This window comes from Brassica napus, chromosome C3, assembly GCF_020379485.1.
Source record: "Brassica napus cultivar Da-Ae chromosome C3, Da-Ae, whole genome shotgun sequence".
Lineage (NCBI taxonomy): Eukaryota > Viridiplantae > Streptophyta > Magnoliopsida > Brassicales > Brassicaceae > Brassica > Brassica napus.
Window position 1 is genome coordinate 53,474,113 of NC_063446.1, and position 21,358 is coordinate 53,495,470.

The following is a 21,358-nucleotide window of genomic DNA, read 5'->3' on the forward strand; positions in this document are numbered from 1 at the left end:
CTTGTTGAACTAATTGTACAACACTGTCAAAATCCATGTCATCAAGATCAAGATGTGTTGGGGTCACCAAATGTTTGTATTCATCAGGAAATCCAAACATTGTATTAACCACAAGAAGTAACAAAGAATAAACAACGTTTTATAAGTCTCTACAAACTTCTAATTGATAAATTTATAAACCCTTATAAAACTAAATTTATAATCTTTTATAAAACGCTTCACATTATTGACCAAGACACCGATTGGATAATCACTATTAGATTGTCTAGTGGTTCTGTTCCAGCTTCATAAATCTTCGGACGCAATCTCAAAGATGTGCAAAATTCATTGCTATCTAACTGCAAGACGAAATAAAAAGATGATGTTAACTTTTAATCATGGTCTAAAGATACCTTATCCAAGCATAATGTTCATGTATTTCGGTAACAGTCTTACAAAGAATATCTATCTATCTATATATATAAAATAGTGTTTTCTCTCATGTGAGTGTGCCACGTCACTAAGTCGCTTAATATAGTGTCAACACGTGTCCCACTTAACTAAATGTTGTGTTTCAATTATGACTCTTTGTTACTTTTTTGGGCCTTTGTTGTTACTTTTTTGGACTTTGTTTTGTGGGCTTAATAATTTACACAAGTAGCTTCGTTTTTTTTCCTAAAATTCAGGATTAATGTTTGTAATCTTCGTTTTCGTTTTACGTGTCAAGTGATTGCCAATAGATAGACCCGAAGTTGCAAAACCAATTAAGATACAATATGTCTATCGGTTCTGGTTAGCCGCAAACCCAATTTACAAAATATTACAGAACATGATTTACAAAAATATTAATCTGTTTATGACCTAATCTAATAAACCTGTTATTGGCCAGACTATAAGTTTCAGAACACCAGAATTTGAACAAAGAAAATTAACCGTATTAATAAAAAGGAATTAAGGGAGATCGACATTAATCTAAACAATCAAACATAAATCAGAAATATATTCTGTATAAAAATTGAAATACGGGTATCAGATAATCATAAAGATAGCATCAATAAGATTCAAACGCAAATTATCCCTGAAATATAGTTTCATATCATATGCCCAGCCAAAAGAAAGAACTTAAAAAATCACAAAAGCTGAAAACTTGATTCTGAGTATCTGTTCTCCAAAGTGAATAAACATCAAACATAAAATCAGTCGTAAAATACCATTTGTTTTATGAGATTCATCATGTACACAGATCATATAAACACACAAATCTTTTTAAAATAAAAACTGGAAAAGGACTTTTTATGAGATTCATCATGTAGTCAGATCCATAAACCCACAGATCTTTTTAAAATAAAGACTGGAAAAAAGACTCAGTTTTCATTATAAGTCGATAGCATCTCAAGAGTTATCACAATAACATCACAATATGTCTCACGGGATTGAGAGACTTGTGGACATTCTATGTTCATCTCGACTACATAAAAGAGAGCTTAGATATAAAGCCAGAAGGAAAAAATGGAAAAGCTCAGAACTTCTTAGAGGTTGACCGTCAGCGATAAAGAACAAAGCGCTTCTCTGTCACGCAAAAATTAAAAAAAAAAGTCTTATACCAATACTGAAGAAGATGATAAGAACTATAAACAATGAGACAGCACACTATATGATTGACACGTTATATATTAGCCGAGACAAGATTAGGAGAAACCCTGATTTTATTGGGCTTTGTCGTGTACTATGTATTAATGGGCTTCTCTAAAAACTTAGACCCTATAACTAATGGATCTTTGAGATGAGGAAAGCAGAAGAGTCGGATCTTTGAGCTGAGGTAATGTTTCTCAAATTTACAGATTGAAGGCTCGGTTGATATGATTTAGAGAAAACGTTGGGTTGTGGTTTTCTTAAAAAATATTTGTTCTTTGATTTTATTTGGTTTGTAATGTGTTCTCATAAACTGATTTGAAGACCAACATTATATTTGTCTTTCTGATATTTTTTTACTTATTCATTCTTTATTATAAAATAGTTTGGATTAATTAAAAAAATAACCCGTTTAAACAATCAGTTTCAACGAAAGACCATGTTTAGCAATTTCATTTTCGTAAATTCTGTTGCAATTTGTTCGAAACAATCTTTTTTAACATTTTCCTTGGTAAAAAAAATGGTTTCTTTGGTCAGCCTGATAAAATAACTCCGGTACTCTATCAATCCAAAATTATATAGCCGTAAATTTAGTTAGTCAAAAGAATATATTATTGTTTGATATAGAAAATGTAAGGAATCGGTTTCTACGTTTTATACTGCCTTTAAGACCATCTCCAATGTATTTTGCTATTTTCACCTCTAAACTAGAAGAAATCTATAATAGAGATGAGATATGCTCCAATGTATTCCTCTAAAATAGCAGTCTCTAAATGTAGAGTAAAAATAGAGAAATGTTATTTCTTCCTCTATAAATAGAGGAAAAAATAGAGATCTCTATTACAGAGGAAGAAATAGAGGTGGGTTAGAGCAATTTCACATCTAAATGCTATTATAGAGGTAGAAATAACAATGGGTTGGAGATGCTCTAAAGACAGATTCCCAGAAATGAGAACTCAATGATTCTAAAAACATAACTAAGCTTCAAATGAGTTGTCAATTTAAACAATTGTTTATATGAAAAACTAAATAATAAGATAAAAGTATTTAAAGCATAAACAAAGTTTAATTAAATTAAATTTCACATTTCTTACCTTCTGTTAATTCCAATACTGAAAATATAACAAATGGTGAGTTTTAATCATTTCAAATTTGTTGAGCAACACATTGAATAAATAAATAAAAAATTCTGAATTGGCATATTAATTATATTTTAGTAGTCAATTCTAATGTAATATATATCTATTAAAATCTAAATTATAATTGTAATTGATTTCTCATAGTCTTATATCTAATTGTTAAATAAACAGTAGAGAAACTCTCATTTGATCAAAAACAGATTATAAAAGGCATATGCTCCTTCTTTGGCTACAGAAGAAAAATAAGAGACTAAAACTCAACTTTTCACTCCATAAGATCCAAAGATATCCCTACTATTTGTGGTTTAACAAGGTTTCTCTATTGTGTTATCTTTTGATCGATTTTGTTTGATTTAACTTATAATGCTCAAAGTTTAAATTTAGAAAAATGTTATGAGTATTATAACACTATAAAATTTTGAAACTCTGAATCAACGACAATACTAAGTATGTTCACATGTCATTTTTAGTTATATAATTGAAATTTGATGTAGATAACACTGATTGCTTAACATAATCACACTCACAACCAAATGAACATAAAAGAAAAATTAACACAAAAATTACATCATCGATAAAAACCAATACATCACATCCCGCCCGATCCTAGTAGGATAATAAAAGATAAGACTTCTCAAATTCACACATTTATATGTTTTTTATAGACATATATGATCAACTCTTGTTTACAAACTTCTTTATAAAACCTTGTAAAGCATTGAGTTGTACTATCGACAATATCTTAAAAATCAGATTTATAAGAGGTTATAATTCTTTAAAATACAATGTTCACTATCCGAAAATCTTTCTCCTAACCAGAACTATTCAAATGACAAGTCTGAATCAACCTTATTTGTTTTTTGAATAACAGAGGAACGAAAATCCTAAAATTACTTGAACCCAGTTTTATAAAGGTTTATAATTTTTTGAAAACTCAATGTTCACTATCAAAAATCTTTCTCTTAGATCGACCTGTTGTAAACCAACCTTCGTTGATTTTTTTATAACAGAAAGAACAAATCCAAAATATTACTTGAATCGAACAAAAAAAACACAAATATAAACATACGAGTATGAATCGTGGAGAGGAGCCAACATCTTTGAGGTTTTGAATCGTGATTCTCGTAATCTCTTATCGCCGGCTGCGTGAGAGAGAGTGACGATGGAACTCAACGGAGACGACGACGGATCTCGACGGAGATGACGACAGATCTCGACGGAGAGAGAAGAAGGATCTCGACGGAGAGAGAGACGATGGATCTCGGAGAGAGAGAGACGATGGATCCAACGGAGAGAGCGACGGTGGATCCAACGGAGAGAGCGACGGTGGATCCGACGGAGAGAGAGACGGTGGATCCGACAGAGAGAGACGGTGGATCCGACGGAGAGAGAGAGACGGTGGATCTGATGGAGAGAGAGAGACGGTGGATCCGATGGAGAGAGAGATGGTGGATTCGACGGAGAGAGAGACTATGGATCTGGACGGAGAGAGAAGAATGATTACGACGGTAGAGAAGAAGGAGACGATAGATTGAAGATAAGGTAAGGTTAATTTAGTCTTTCACACATTAATGAATGTGGTATTTATGAAAATGTCCTTTAAGTGGTGGTATAGTTGAATAGTGGTATCAAGAAAAGTGTATAAGTAAAATTTTCCCTACGTATAACCGGTATTTGTTTCCACTAAAGTGATTAAATAAAGGGATAACAACCCTTAAAATGTAATCTATCTCCAGAATGTTTAGATATATGCATAATTAGTCTGCCCCCTGAGTGAGGATATTTCGTTCATGTAAAGCCAAATGATTAACCTGCCTCGCAAAATTAGGCTGCCTGGTGCCTTATAAACCGAATTCAGTATATACATTTTTTTCTTAAAGTTCAGTATATACATTTCCCATATGGCTATACAATTGCCAAATAATTTTGCACAACATTAAGTTATACACGTGACAAAAAATCAATCAACTTTTCAAAAACATTCGTTTCAAATGGTTTAGTCGATTTTAGTTGTTATTAATCAGGAAGAATTTTTATTTATTTATTTATCTATATATCAAGTCAAATTATGCTTCTTTCTATTTAATACTAGTCCATATGAAGAATAGTGGACTAAGAAACGGTAACAAATAAACGTTTCAATCTAATACATTAATATGGAAAGTGCACTGCATTGCCAATTTGCCATAAATATTTCAACATTTAAAGAACATTCTAAGACTTTGTTTACGTTCTTAGACCCCGTACATAATCTCTCCCTATAAATGATCGTTACATTCTCTCTTTCTCATATATTTTTGTTTTACTAAATCAATAGAAAATGGCAAAACCTGCAGGATCCTATTGTCTCCTCTCCTGTCTCTTTGTCTTGTTTGTGAGTTGCACCTCAGCAGCCAAAAATTATCAAGATAAACAGGTAAGTGCACAAATCATCCTTGGTTTTAATTATTGACTTATATGACAAACTATGATGATCTTTGTAGGTGTATATAGTATACATGGGAGCACTTCCTGCTCGTGTTGACTACATGCCAATGTCCCATCACACTAGTATTCTTCAAGAAGTCACCGGAGAGAAGTACGATCAATTAATATTCCATAGATCAATCCTGATTAAATTCTTTCCATATTAATGTTTTTTTTTTTGCAACTTTTTTTATTCCATATTAATTCTTTCCATATTAATGTTTCATTTTGTATATATATCGATCGTAACCAAAGCTCGACTAAGTTTATATTTATGGGAGTTAAAATGGGTCAAATGATCCCTACCCACCGATATATTTTTACAACATATAATATATTTGTCTGTAGTTCAATCGAAAGTCGATTGGTTAGGAATTATAAAAGAAGTTTCAACGGATTTGCGGCCTGGCTAACTGAATCCGAAAGACAGATACTAGCAAGTAAGTGTTAAAATTAATATTTAACTGGAATTTTCAAAAATATGTATTCAGATTCAAATTACTATTTGTCTCCTCTTTTTGGTTTCACAATAACTTTTTTTTTTGGACAAAGATTTCACAATAACTATTCTAACGTTTAGTAACTAATCTTTGTGTGTATTAATTATTTTGTGAAAGTATAACGTGTCTTTGTATTCATATTCTTAGATACGGAAGACGTTGTATCCGTGTTCCCTAGCAAAACACTGAAACTTCAAACGACGGCGTCGTGGGATTTCGTGGGTCTCAAGAAAGGCAAAAGGGCAAAGCGAAACCCTAGCATCGAGAGCGATACGATCATTGGTGTCATGGACAGTGGAATCAACCCTTTATCCGACAGCTTCAGTGACAAAGGCTTTGGCCCTCCTCCTGAGAAATGGAAAGGAGTTTGCCAAGGGAGCAAACACTTCTCTTGCAACAAGTATAAAATTACTGAAATTCATCATACTATTTAAATTGTTAGATTTGTCAATATTATAGTTTGAATGTGGATGATGTGGTTGTTGTATACAGCAAGGTTATTGGTGCTAGGAACTACACACCCAGAATAAAGGGGGTTCCTCACTCAGCGATAGACAACATGGGACATGGATCACACACAGCTTCTACGGCAGCTGGAAACGCTGTTAAGGATGTGAGCTTTTACGGACTAGCCAATGGAACCGCGAGAGGTGGCGTTCCAGCCGCAAGAATAGCGGTTTACAAAGTATGTGATCCTGGTAATAAAGGGTGCACTACTGACGGAATTCTATCCGCATTTGATGATGCGATTGGGGACAACGTGGACCTCATCACCATCTCCATCGGTGACGATAAGGGTTTGCCATTCCATGAGGATACTATCGCAATTGGGGCTTTCCATGCCATGGCCAAGGGAATCCTTACAGTGAATTCCGCTGGAAACAGTGGTCCAGAACTTAGTACGGTCACAAGCGTTGCACCGTGGATATTCACCGTCGGTGCTAGTAACACGAACCGCGCTTTCGTCACTAAAGCTGTTCTTGGAGACGGCAAGACAGTTGTCGTGAGTACCAAGAAACAAACCTTTGTTGGTTTAAAACATCTCTTATCCTCTTTTAACATTGTTGCTTGTTGCAAATCAGGGAAGATCCGTAAACGCGTTTGATCTTAAGGGAACTAAGTACCCTGTAGTGTACGGTAAAACAGCTTCAAGTAACTGCGATGCTGCTTCCGCTGCGTAACTTCTTTCCCAAGAAACATTTATTCTTCATACAATTTTTGCTCTTCACATAGCGGGCTAAAATGTTAATTGTGGTTTCAGGTTCTGCTCACCAGGATGTCTAGACAGGAAACTTGTGAGCGGGAAGATTGTGCTGTGCGATTCCGGTCAAAACGTGAAAGAAGCTAAATATATGGGAGCCGTAGCATCCATTGCTAGGAGCAGAAGAGAAGACACTGCCTTGGTCTTCTCTTTCCCAGTCACTGTTCTATCCGGACCCGCCTATGACGTTGTCCTCTCGTATATTAATTCCACAAAGTAAAACTCATCTCTTTGTTTCATTATATCATAAAAACTCTCTCTCTCAAATGCTCAATTTTTTTTTTTGTTGGTTCAGAAACCCCATAGCTGCTGTTTTGAAAAGTGAGACAATCTTTAACCAGAAAGCTCCTGTCATTGCTTCCTATTCTTCTCGAGGCCCTAACCCAATCATTCCTGATATTTTGAAGGTATGTGTAGAAACTTTGATTATGTAAATAACTCATATCAGTCTTTCCCACAGTTCTGTGTCTGATTGAACCCTGAATTTGAACTGCAGCCGGATATAACATCGCCAGGATCAGAGATCATCGCTGCTTATTCCCCTTCTGTTCCACCAAGTATTGCAGACACAAGACATCTGAAGTACTCTATTCTTAGTGAAACTTCAATGTCTTGTCCACACGTTGCTGGTGTTGCCGCCTACATCAAAACATTTCACCCTCGCTGGTCTCCGTCCATGATCCAATCCGCCATAATGACTACCGGTAAGTACACTACATTCCACTCTTTTTTTGAAAATACTCTGTCGGTTTGTCTTGGAACCATACCTTCCTTGTGTCACAAGAAATATTTAGAATACTTTGTTTTGTGGTTTCTTACAGCTTGGCCAGTGAATGCATCTACTTTGATGCCTGAGTTTGCATACGGAGCAGGCCATGTCAATCCCTTAGCCGCAGTTCATCCTGGACTGGTCTATGAAGCTAATAAATCAGACTACATCGCTTTTCTCTGCGGCTTGAAATACACGGGAAAGAACTTAAGACTTATCTCCGGTGAAAGCCGCGCTTGCACTAAAGCACAATCTAAATCTTTACCTCGAAACCTAAACTATCCTTCCATGACTGCTCAAGTCCCGGCGACAAAACCATTCAAAGTGACCTTCCGTCGGACAGTCACTAACGTTGGAACGTCTAACACTACCTACAAAGCAAAAGTAGTGGGATCTAAGCTCAACGTCGAGGTCATTCCCGACGTCTTTTCTTTAAAGTCGATGCACGAGAAGAAGTCTTTCACGGTGACCGTTTCAGGCAAAGGTCTCGGAGCCGGAGAACTTGTTGCGTCTTCACAACTGATCTGGTCTGATGGATTCCACTTTGTGAGAAGCCCCATCGTTGTTTACGCCCCAAACTGGTGAGTCAGACTCAGTTTTATGTCTTCATATGTAATCGTCGATTATGAATGTTGATTCTTTACTGCTCATGCTACGTTGATTGTTTATGATGTTTCAGTTTTTTCTACCTACTCTAGTTCTTAACATTGGAATAAAATTAACTGTTAGCCTTTTCTTTCCATTAATTTTTCTTGTCATAAGTTTTACCTTATCGACGCCATATATCAAAACGGTCATAAGAAAGATAAATATGTTTTTTTTTAATATATATATATATATATATCTCATCCCATAAAAACGGGGATTTTTAAATCCGGTTTTTTAACAAAATTTCCAAAGTCAAACTTACGGCTAGGCAAAAAATCCGAATCCGAAGAACCGAACCGAATCCAATCAGAAAAAGTAGTACCGAACCCGAACCGAAATTGATTAAATATCCGAACGGGTTCAAAATTTTGGTATCTAAAGAACCGGAATCGAACCGAAGTATTTTGGGTACCCGAATGTATCCGAAATAGATTTTTATACCCCCTATATAAATATATTTTAGATTTAATGTCTATTAAAAACATCCAAAATATATAAGATATTTTTAAATTGTCCAAAATACTTCAAAATATATATAAATAGTCAAAAGTAAATGTCTAAAATATCTAAAATATACTCAAAACACAAAAACACTTGAAATATCTATTGATTATCTATTCAAATATTAAAACCAAATCAAATTATATGTTAAGTTTAGATATTTTGATACATGTTATTCAAATTTGTATGTAATATATTATTTTGTTTATAGATTTTGAAAAATTTAAAATATATAATGATTTTTAAATTTTAAAAATAATTTTAATGGGTTATCTGAACCCGAATCGAACCCGCAAAGATCCGAACCGAACCCGAACCGAAACTTAGAAGTACCCGAATGGGGCTTAAATCTTTGACCTCGAAAACCCGAAACCCGAATAGACCCGAACCGAATCCGAATGGATATCCGAACGCCCACCCCTACTCAAACTAATACAAAGCTAGCTTTGCCCGCCCACTAAACCCGACACATTCTGCTAGCTCGTCCTCAAAATTCTTTAGAATCGGTTACCGTTCTCTGCCATCAACAAGAATCGCTCGAAAGTGAGGTTCTCCTTGTTGCCTCGGATGCCGGGGATTCTCGCGTCGTCTCCGGGGCAGCTGGCTCCCGATGAACTCCACCATACTTATAACCATATCTATCCATGAAGCGCCAGACGACTAATATGGAAGAGTTTTAGATACTTACCATAAGCCTTGCAAGCGCCACCAAAAACTGTCAAGTATGCAACGCCACGCAGCGTTGGAAACCGAATCCCAACCAAGCATAAGCTTGCTACTGCCGCCATCAAACCTGTACACAAAAGAGAACGACCTGCACAAATCAGCCAGCTACACTACTAATGTTGAATCAAATGACCCTTCACAAGTACTGGGATGGAAGATGAGCACAAGAGAGACACCGCCCCAGCAAGACAAAACTAGAACGCCTCTTGCTGCCTTCGAGAACCGAAGAAACAGTGAAAGTGCCTCGCTAACTGTTCACCTGTGTCTACAATGAACCAATATAAAACCCAAGAGCCAAGTCTCCAAACGAGATGCTGCTGCAGACCAATCGGAGAGCTCGAAATGGTGATATGAAAATGATGCTGGAAAGGCAAGAGGAGACCGAAACAGAGCTTGAAACAGCCATAGACGACTATGTAGGACTCCGACCAGCACGCTTACACAAACTAGAACGGTCAGGTACCATCAACTCCGCCTGCATACCCGACCCCGAATCACCTTCGAAGTAAACCACCACCGAAGCTGACTCCGACTCCACCAAAGAGGAGGAGAACTGTAGCATCCCCGTCCCGCAGTCTGAGCTGGATCAGTCTAAGGACGAGTCAGACAGACCGATCAGATGACTTAGTCAGGATTAGACAAGTCGTCTAGGATAGTGTTGGTCAGTTAGGACAATGATGCCGAGTCCGGACATAACAGTTGAGCTTGTCGAACTGAACTGGTCGGGTTTCAGATAAGGTAGTTAGACTTGTCTTACGAGATTAGATAGTCTATATACAAACTGACTGAATTTACGTTCTGATGGGAACGGGTACTGAGCTGAACGTGTACAGGAAGCTAAGCAAACTGATGGGATCAGTTATCTGGCGGTTACCGGGAGCAGTTACTGAGCAGTTGCTAGAGCGGTTAGCAAAGCAGTTCGAAACGATTATTAGATCAGTTGCCAAGAACGGTTTCATGGTTGGTTTTCTTAACTAACACGGACAGTTATTGGATCGGGAAACCGTCAAAGGCAGTTGGCCGAGAGAAAGGAACTGCCGAGGGCAGTTATAGGCTGGATTGGGCGCGGAGATGTTAGGTTGGTGGAGAAACCGCCCATCTGTTTCCCTTAAGTCGGATTTCGCGGATCAGAGAGAGGGACACGGGTTCCTGGACAGAAAGACAAACAAAAAAACACAGAAAGAGACTGAGTGAGATCAATCCTGATCGGAAAGAAGGAGAGTGTTGGCCGGAGGGCCGATCGGAGTCTCAGTTAGAGACTGCAGGTCTGTCTGTTCACTGCGACTCTGTCTGATCAGAACGTTGATCAGATCGTACTGATGACACTGGAGGGAGAGAACAGAGGGAAAGGAACTGAGAGTGAGACAGACGGATCCGAACAGGGATATTAGACCAGACGGCCGTTTCAAGCCTCCTTTGGTGGACACGAGTCCTTCTTGTTCTGATGCGACTGGTTCTGATCCCTACACGAATGGATCGCGACTAGGATATCGAGAGATGGTACCGGAGAGCGATGGCTTGATCGTCAGATCCTGCCTGATTGCCAGCGAGTACTGACGCGACTGTTTTGGCGGGTTCTGCGGACTGCTTGATGGTTTTTGATGGAAGGCGTCTGTACTGATGATGCGGATCAGACGGCAAGAGTTATCTGAGGCGGTTAACGGATGTATAGTGCTGGAACGTGATACTGGCGGTTAGGACTTGGATTGAGTCTCAGCATTCTGTACCGACTGTATAGAGCCGAGTGTAGATGGATCGGTCATGACTGGACCGAGACTTGTACTGGATGGAGGCATGGTGTTACTGACTGGTTACGGGGCTGTGGAGCCGAGTATGTACTGACTGATCTGGGGGTGATCAGGGACTGGTTCTGGGGTTTTAAGCATTGCTAGCGTATTGTCTATTCCGGATGGCTGGTTGGAGACCAACCGTCTCTCTTTGTTTACTTGGGTCACTTGGGAATGGTTGGCTGAGTGACTAAGGAACAAGGGGATTCAGTTAAGTATCTGATCGAGCTGGCTGGATAAGACGGACGGGAAGCAGGAAGACATCAAGGAAGGAGTGTATGGATGGATTATCAGATAACAAAGCACAGAGGCAGTAAGGTACATGTTTATTATGCTGCGATTACTAGTAGATTGCTAAGTTGCTGGAATAGACTTAGGGAACCCTGTGTACTGAACTGAACCTCTTAGAGGAAAGCTGGTTAAAAATCGTAAGTAAAGGGAATATTTCGTAAAGGGCCAGTTTGGGTCGGGGCAAGCGAACTGAGGACGAACCGGCGGTAAAGGAAACCGGGTCAGGGCCTTTCAAGTGGTATCGGAGCGATTACGGTTCTAGGACAGAGTTGGAAGGATTATTCAAGATTTGTCTAGACCAAACGGACGTGGAAAATGCTAAGCGCGAGCATTGGAGAACTGACGAGAGACTTGATCTTGGGAGTGATCAAGTCGGACTTACACTTTGTATGGCCAAATGTAAGTTAAAAGTCTAACTGGAAAGAAACAGGAGATAAGATCATTGATGAATGATTGGATTGGTTGAATGAAGTCTGAGTTAAGATCATTTGGAGAATGATCGGATTGCTTAAGGTGTTCTGGATTACTCGAGAGAGTTATCGAATAAATTTTTCAAAGTGTTGGAAACAACCGAGAGGTTTATTTAAGTCAATGGATCTAGATATTGAAGTGAAGAAACGTGAAAGATTGACGAAGTGTATTCTGAAGCTTAAGGATAATAAGCTGACTGGAGTTAGGATTGAATCAAGTGGCTCAAGAAAGCCAAGGATGCTTCGGAAAAGTCTAAGTAAGACAAGGAACTGTCAAGGACAATGATGTCGGATATTGAGGCAAGGAGCTGATGAATTTAACTCTGTATGGACAAGACTTCCATAACTGAATTTGGAAAGAAGACTTCAGCGGAAAGGTTCATGGCAGAATAGCCGAGTGGATGAGCTGAAGGTTGTGAACGGAAACAGAGTTGGATAGGTGGTCCGAGGATTGAGATGAAATCTCAATGAACTGGCTAAGGCGATAGATGGATTGCTAAGAGATAACCGGAAATAGTCAGGGAATCGGAAAACTGAATTGGACAAGTTGTCCATGGAAGAGCCTAAGGACTAATGGCTAAGGCCCTGATGCTGGAATGTGAAGTGCAGAGACTTACATTCGAATGGAACGTCTGTTGAGAATGCTTAGACGGATTCTAAGATTTTCAAGGTAATGGACAAGCTGGTCCGGGAAAATGGAACTGGAAGTTTCATAAAAAGATTTTTGGAAAAATCTTTTTATGACTTACACTTAGCAAGTGGTGGGTGTAGGCAAGTCTGGATATAGGAACTGGACAAAGGAATTGTCAAGGTTGACTAAGCTTGATCGTCTTGCTAGGTTTGTGCGGTTCGAGAGTTGAGATTATCGGAACAAGAGATTGGAAGTCAGGTGTACTTGCCAAAGACTTGTTAGGTGATCAAGAAACTACTTGGAGGTACAAGATGCCATAGATGATGAGTTGTGGTCAGAGTTTCAAAAGTAGTAAATGATCGGTTCCTATCATGAGCGTCTAGATCAGACAAGGTACTTAGGGGCTGTGACACTTGCTAAGGCTTGCTGGATTTTGGATGACGGCTCGATGATTTGGGACGATCATTTGAGTTTAGATTATTTGTTCCTTTCATGTGAGAGTCTGTATCAGTCTAGGTGCTTATGGCTGAGATGCTCATTAAAACTTAACTGGATTGTAAAACAGCTGCTTGATGATTTGGAATGATAATGGTAGACCAGACTAAGTGTCTGATTAACTGGACAAGTGGGAATGCTGAAACATTAGTGTTAGTGTTGATGATATGTCCTTAGGAACTGAGTGGGTTTGCTAAGGCATAACTGTACTGATACTGTCTGTTCTGGCGTCTATGGAAACCGAGAGTTTGCAAGACGTGATTGTCTGTCATCGTGTGTTCTGTCCTGACGTCTGTGGGAACCAGAGTGTTGCCAAAATGTAAATGTTATCGCGTCGGTGGGAACCAGATTAGTTCGCCATCGCGTGTATGTACTGTAGTCTGCGGAAACCCAATCTGATGTCTGTGGGAGATGTAACTTCCAAGACATAACTGTACTGTCACTAGAACTCATGGAGTTCACTACTGTGGGTTTCCGATCGCGATGAAAGCATGGATGGGAACTAGTGAGAGTTTGCCATCACATGTCTGTAGGACGTCTGTCTGTTAGGTACGTACTGTATGAACTAATGTCGTTGGGAACTGCTGAGTTTCCAAGACATAACCGTGACTGAGTCAATGGGAACTAGATGAGTTTGCCATTTTGGAATTGTGAACCCAGAAGGACTGAGAGTCCGAAAGGAAAACTGTGCAAGGAATCAAGTGTAGGATCCGGTAAGAAATGTCTGTAAGGATCAAGAATGATCCGGAGGTGTCAATAAAGATCAGTAAAGATCTGAAAAGAACATATGTCGATCATAAGTGGTCGGGGACTGGTTAGGATCAGGGAGTGATCCGAGGAAACAACTGTAAGGATCAAGATGAGATCCATGCGTACTGAAAAGATTAAGTTCCTAGTATTCGGAGTTTGGCCATGCTAAGGAACACTGGAGTGCGAGAATCAAACAGTCAATTCAGGATTGGACTTAGACTGGTTGGAACTGAGTTCCAGAGGGACTAAAGTTGAGTCGATAAGTGACTGTGATCGGTTAAGGTTTAAGCTGGAAAAACTTAACTAAGATAGTGAGTTAACACTTCGAGAATTGAGGTAAACTGGTCAGCACTGATGGGGGTCTAGCATTCTCGCCAAAGTGTGTGTCCAAGCACCAAGAGATTGCTCGAGAGTAAGAACCACTATGCTTAGTAAATTAGTACACTGGACCAAGTCTTTTGAGACTGAAAAGATGGTAAAGAGACCGGATCGAATAATCAATATCTAAGATCAAATCCAAGTGTGATTGTGATCAAGAAATCTGATTCAAGGTTGATGAAGTCGGAAAACAGTAATGGTCGAATGACTGAAAGTCTGAGAACTGAATTAAGGCATGAGAGTTGTATGTTGGAACTGTTCTGATTGGATAGAACAAGGTTCTATTGACCACTGAACTCGAGGACGAATTCATTCCAAGTGTGGGAGACTTGTAGCATCCCCGTCCCGCAGTCTGAGCTGGATCAGTCTAAGGACGAGTCAGACAGACCGATCAGATGACTTAGTCAGGATTATCGTCTAGGACAGTGTTGGTCAGTTAGGACAATGATGCCGAGTCCGGACATAACAGTTGAGCTTGTCGGACTGAACTGGTCGGGTTTCAGTCAAGGTAGTTAGACTTATCTTCCGAGATTAGATAGTCTATATACGAACTGACTGAATATACGTTCTGATGAGAATGGGTACTGAGCTGAACGTGTATAGGAAGCTAAGCAAACTGATGGGATCAGTTATCTGGCGGTTACCGGGAGCAGTTGCTAGAGCGGTTAGCATAGCAGTTCGGAACTGTTATCAGATCAGTTGCCAAGAACGGTTTTATGGTTGGTTTTCTTAACTAACACGGACAGTTATTAGATCGGGAAACCGTCAAAGGCAGTTGGCCGAGAGAAAGGAACTGCCGAGGGCAGTTGCAGGCTGGATTGGGCGCAGAGCGGTTAGGTTGGTGAAGAAACCGCCCATCTGTTTCCCTTAAGTGGGATTTCACGGATTAGAGAAAGGGACACGGGTTCCTGGACCGAAAGACAGATAAAAAACATAGAAAGAGACCGAGTGAGATCAATCCTGATCGGAAAGAAGGAGAGCGTTGGCCGGAGGGCCGGTCGGAGTCTCAGTTAGAGACCGCATGTCTGTTTGTTCACTGCGACTCTGTCTGATCAGAACGTTGATCAGATCGTACTGATGACACTGGAGGGAGAGAACAGAGGGAAAGGAACTGAGAGTGAGACAGACGGATCCGAACAGGGATATTAGACCAGACGGCCGTTTCAAGCCTCCTTTGGTGGACACGAGTCCTTCTTGTTCTGATGCGACTGGTTCTGATTCCTACACGAATGGATCGCGACTAGGATATCGAGAGATGGTACCGGAGAGCGATGGCTTGATCGTCCGGATCCTGCCTGATGGCCGGCGAGTACTGACGCGACTGTTTCGGCGGGTTCTGCGGACTGCTTGATGGTTACTGATGGAAGGCGTCTGTACTGATGATGCAGATCAGACGGCAAGATTTATCTGAGGCGGGTAACGGATGTATAGTGCTGGAACGTGATACTGGCGGTTAGGACTCGGATTGAGTCTCAGCGTTCTGTACCGGCTACGGTATAGAGCCGAGTGTAGATGGATCGGTCATGACTGGACCGAGACTTGTACTGGATGGAGGCATGGTGTTACTAACTGCTTATGGGGCTGTGGAGCCGATTATTTACTGACTGATCCGTGGGTGATCAGGGACTGGTTTTGGGGTGCTAAGCATGGCTAGCGTACTGTCTATTTCGGATGGCTGGTTGGAGACCAAGCCGTCTCTCTTTGTTTACTTGGGTCACGTGGGGATGGTTGGCTGAGTGACTAGGGAACAAGGGGATTCGGTTAAGTATCTGATCGAGCTGGCTGGATAAGACGGACGGGAAGCAGGAAGACAGCAAGGAAGGAGTGTATGGATGGATTATCAGATAACAAAGCACAGAGGCAGTAAGGTACATGTTTATTATACTGCGATTACTAGTAGATTGCTAAGTTGCTGGATTAGACTTAGCGAACCCTGTGTACTGAACTGAACCTCTTAGAGGAAAGCTGGTAAAAAATCGTAAGTAAAGAGAATATTTCATAAAAAATTGGTAAAGGAAACCGGGTCGGGGCCTTTCAAGAATCCCGGCGACCCGTAAGGGTTCCCGATTCCTGTCGATGAAGTCACACGCCTCACCGGACATAGCTACCGAAGCTCCACAACACGAGTAGAGACTTCGCAGCACCACCAGAGAGCATACCAGCACATCACCACGAGCAAGGAGGTTGTGAGAGAGGATCTAAAAGGAAAACACAATCCTCTCTCAGCCGTAAAAAGCCGACTCCGCCTATCAGAGTCCCTACACGCCACTGTGTTACAGCTCCAAACAATTCAAGTCTTCACCATCATCAACAGCCCTCGTGCACAGTTGCTTAATGACGGAGACACGACTGACCAAAGATAGGAACAAGGCGAAAGTATAGGGGAAATGACCGGGAAGTAAAAATTAAAACAGAGGAGAGAACGAGGAGGCCTCCGGCGGCCCGACGCGCCGATCAACGCCGGAGCTACTGAGGACCTTTCGTTTGTCGACTAGAGAGGATAAGGAGATAAAGAGAGAAACTGAACTTTTTGGATCTTAACAAACGATAAATATGTTTTCATGTAAGAAACTATCAATGCATGATGATCCATTCTTATAATGCATGATGATCAGGTTGGTCTTATTTGACGCACAAGTTATCCTTATGAGATTGACGTTGAATCTCGCATATGTTTATCCTTTCTTTCTCCATTCTGAACTGGAAGTTTTGTATTTGAAAATGCATCCTCGTCCAATAATTTCGGTCAATGGTTTTAAACTAATAATTTCAGTTAGAATAGGTGTAACAGTAGAAGACAGTCAATTTCTTTAGCAAAAAAAAAAGAGGGGAGAAGATGGATTGTAATATTTACATAACCCAACGATTTTAGCTAACCGTGGGCTCATTGACGTGTGTTAATTTGCTTGGATCTTAAATCTATTGATTGATTTGGTTTAGTCTCCAAATCTCTTTTTTTTGCAAGGAACAAGGGTTGCCAGTCTCCAAATCTTTTTAGGGGAAATTGTTAAATATAACTTGATTTTAAACACAAAAATATACCCTAACTTGAATCAAATGCAAAACTAATCTAAAAGGCTACTAATATAACATAATTTTTCTGTTTTAGCGAGAAACAAAGTTTTACAATTTGGTGAGAAAACGTTTTTTGTGGTTTTGGCAAAAAAAAAATGAAATTTGTGTTGATGGTAAAAAAGAAATTTGTGGTTTTAGCTAAAAATATAATATTGTGGTTTTGATAGGAAATGTGCTTTTGCAGTTTTAATGAGAATGTTATTTTATGACTTTGACGGGCTAAATTGCCAGCTACCAAATCAAGTTCTAAACAATGTATAAGATGAATTTTTTTTATTAAATCATTAATCAGTTTTACAAACAATGTATCAATTAACAAGTCTTTTGTAACATCATACAACAATTTATCAATTCTTTGATACCAAACTCTCTATTAGCTAACAACAAATGTACGAGGTAACAAATCATTTAGCAGATAGTAAACTATTTATCAATTAACATATTAACTCACAAATCATGTATCAACTCATTTGTTAGCAATCAAACCAAGTACTAAACAATGTACAACCTGACAACCCACTTATCAAACCATTTAACAACTACACAGCCCATATATCAATTAGCAACAAGTCTTTTGTAAGATCATACAAACCATTTACCAATGATTTGTTATCAAAATATGTCTCCGCATGTACCATGTAACAAATCATTTATCATATAACAAATCCCTAGAATCGAGACAACTAAATCACAAACATATTTTGGAATTTTTAGAGACATTAATACTCATGTCAAGCCAAAACAATCAGAAACCCAAAAGAACAAATTGAATCTTGCATAAACTCATTCAAACCAAGCAACCAAACAAATAAGAACAATTTTTTAAAAAAAATTGATTAGTTTTCACCTAATAGTCATGAGATTTCTTGATCTATGGCCAAAACAATTAGCCGGTTCACTTGCCTTCTTCGAATTTTCCTCTCATAAACCAATTAAAAAATGAATAAGAGAAGAGAGAGAAAAGAAAAGAAGAGAAAATAGAAAAGCTAGAAAATGAATAAGAGAAAAGAGAAGAAGATAAAAGGGAGAAAGATATAACCTAGGATAAGAAGACATATGCAAACACTTACACAATAATAATCAAGTTGGATTGGCAGCAGACTATCTATAGGGTAAAAATCGGAATGAAAATATTAATATCAAATTGTGTGTAGAGAGCTAATTAAAGGTTCAATCATGTGTATAGAAACCAATTATCTCTTGAATCTTTATATATCTCTAAATTCTATGTCTCCTTTTTTTTTGGTATTCTCATTCTGTTCCAAACAAATTAATGCATTCCATTTGTTCCATCTCCTTTTCCTAACCAGAATTTAGCTAAAAATGTTATTTATATCATCACATACATTCTTGGGCATTTTGAAGACATTCATCAGGTACATTGTCATAGCGGCATCAATAGATTTGATTAGTATTTTTTTTACTTCTTAGTGATAGAAATTTTTGGTACCAGACCAAAAGTTTTTCCCAAATCTTATATGTTACATACTTAAACATTTCTTTTTACCAAACTGTTCTAGTATTCCTAGGTATTTTCTTCTACCTTCATTACAAATTTTTAGTATATGCCGCAGTTGTGTCTTTACATGAAAAAGTAATATAAGATTTATTGAGATTGACAACTTGTTTTGATATTGTATCATAACGCTTCATTATCTTCTTTATAGCTCAACCATTCTTTACGCAATTACACACACAAAAAAAGTTTTAAGAAATATTTTTTTGTCAACAATTATTAAAAAGAGAAATTACATTCTCTATACAAAAATAATTGCATAATTTGCACAAATGGAAAAGTCATTATTGTTTACTGTGTATTTTTAATTAATACCAATATACCCCTATTGTATTATTAGAAAACATACTCTAAATGTATATTGGCGATAGAATTAATGCTCTTTTTTCTCTCTTTTGTTTCTGTTTTTTTTTCTTCCGTAAGAACTGTAATTTTTTAATGTTAATTTCACTTAACAAACTTTAACTTTGGTTTTGATCGGTAATATCCGCTGCTAAAAATAACTACACATTTTCTTATACAAGCCAGAATCGCGGCATCCCTGCACAATCACGCCATCCCTCTCCGTGGAGTCAGACCGTCGGCGGCGAATAAAATCCTACGTCCACTGCTCCTTTCCTTCAATCCAAGGCTCCGGTCGATCTGATTCCTTATGCTTTCGTTGTTCCGCATGTTTCTCTCTTGACGGCTGTTGTAGACGAGAAATCAGAGGAATCTAATGGTCATTGCATATCGGGCAATGCAAGGAAGAAACCAGTTTGGAAAAGGAGAGAGAATTGGGCTTGTGAGCCAATCATGGGAGCTCCCTCGTGGCTTGTTCTTTCTTGGACCACCAAAGCTCATTCCAACAAGTCTTCCTCCGATTCTTTAGAAAGCCTTGGCGTACTGTCGACTATTTTCTTTATTTTTAATTAATAATGAGAATGCTTGTATGTCTTTGATATTTTTACTGCAAATGCTTCTGTTCCTCCACCGTGTTAGTGACAACTTTTCACAACGAGTCTCAGAAAGAGTAGACTGCGTGGATATCTATATTATTAGCTGTTTATGTAAAGCTGAAAACATTATTGACTATAGAATTAGCCAGTTAAAATATTTTTGTATATAGCTAAATTTGATGTTGGCTTATAGGCAATTGAATTTTGAGTGTTTATCTTATGGAAAATTTTACGAACATTTTAGAAGCCGGTGCTTAAAATGATTTGACAGATGTTAGTCTATATTTTCTACAACAAACATTGTAGAAGCCGAATAATAGTTTTGTTAGCTAAAAATATTACTATTGTCTGACTTTTTCTATATTTATCTTCATAATCTTTATTCTAATTAATATTATCTTGTCAATGTTGTTGTTTTCGATATTCACTGGGCTAACGATTATCTTTTGATAAGCACAACTCAATTGGCTAATTTATAAGTTAGCAGGGTTATATTTTGACTTATACAAATATTTTGTATGTTAGTCGGTATTTAATTTTTGTTTACTGGATATTTAAACAATTGACGATGTGATATTCCAGATGTCATCGAGACTTATGTTTACTCAAACACATAAATTTAGTATTCTTTTCATATCGAGATGACAGCATGGATATCTCTATTATTAGCCGTTTATGTAAACCTAAAAAAATTATTCACTCTGAAATTAGCCGGTTAATACAATTTTCATATAGCTAAATTTAGTGTTGGTTACATGCAATTGAGTTTTGAGTGTGTATAACGAAATTAGCCTCAAGATTTGAATCACATAAAACTCTCACAAAATTATCAATTTACAGTTTTCTCTTCTGGTTTCACTTTATCATATGTCCTCAAAATAACATAATCAACCAAAAGAGAGAAAGAACAACAAACAAAAACCCAAAATCTCGGGATTAAAATATAATGGAAGTGACACTAGGCCCACCGCACTCCCATATATCACGATTCACATCAGACGAGTCTCTACTGAAATTGTGACGGCAAAGCTCAAGGCGATAATTTGTTTGTTGCTAATCACACGGCGATCCATGCAGCACATGGTAGACACTCACGCCGTCAAAGCCATTGATCTTTATCTCGGTCCTATCTTTTTTGTTTGTGATTTATGGGTCACTGTTAAATCTGTCGCTGGGGTCTCGGTGGAGGAGAAGCAGAGGAGGAGCAAGATGAATGTGATTGGACATTAATGAATAACTATTTCAAATATAAGTAACTTTTTCGTTTATGAAAAATCTTGGGTGATTTTGTTCAATATTCATACGAGCTAAAAAAATTAAGAATATAGCCATTGAATAGTTTATGTGAAAATTAGAGCAAAACCTTGACATTTTTCTCCTTTCACTCGCGTACGCGTGAGTATATG

At 38.3% G+C, this 21,358-nt stretch overlaps 1 protein-coding gene and 1 non-coding gene across 2 annotated transcripts; one reads left to right on the forward strand and one right to left on the reverse strand.

Moving 5' to 3' along the window:
- Positions 1–1,131: 1,131 nt before the first annotated feature.
- On the reverse strand, positions 1,132–1,223 carry LOC125584921. The gene has a single exon (XR_007321823.1). It is a non-coding gene; the product is annotated as a small nucleolar RNA Z101 (small nucleolar RNA).
- Positions 1,224–1,391: 168 nt separating this feature from the next.
- LOC106355481 (subtilisin-like protease SBT4.5) lies at positions 1,392–8,709 on the forward strand. Its single transcript, XM_048750766.1, has 9 exons — positions 1,392–5,166; positions 5,234–5,328; positions 5,565–5,656; positions 5,864–6,116; positions 6,209–6,719; positions 6,799–6,893; positions 6,978–7,193; positions 7,273–7,384; positions 7,474–8,709. Exons 1-9 carry the CDS (start codon positions 5,071–5,073, stop codon positions 8,329–8,331), a joined length of 2,328 nt encoding a protein of 775 aa, XP_048606723.1. The 5' UTR covers positions 1,392–5,070; the 3' UTR covers positions 8,332–8,709.
- Positions 8,710–21,358: the final 12,649 nt, after the last annotated feature.

Excerpts from the sequence above, each read along its gene's own strand:
- LOC106355481 (XM_048750766.1), top strand. The coding sequence starts at position 5,071 with ATGGCAAAACCTGCAGGATCCTATTGTCTCCTCTCCTGTCTCTTTGTC. Across the intron at positions 5,329-5,564 it reads CAAGAAGTCACCGGAGAGAA|TTCAATCGAAAGTCGATTGG; the intron begins GTACGATCAATT and ends ATTTGTCTGTAG. Across the intron at positions 5,657-5,863 it reads CGAAAGACAGATACTAGCAA|ATACGGAAGACGTTGTATCC; the intron begins GTAAGTGTTAAA and ends TCATATTCTTAG.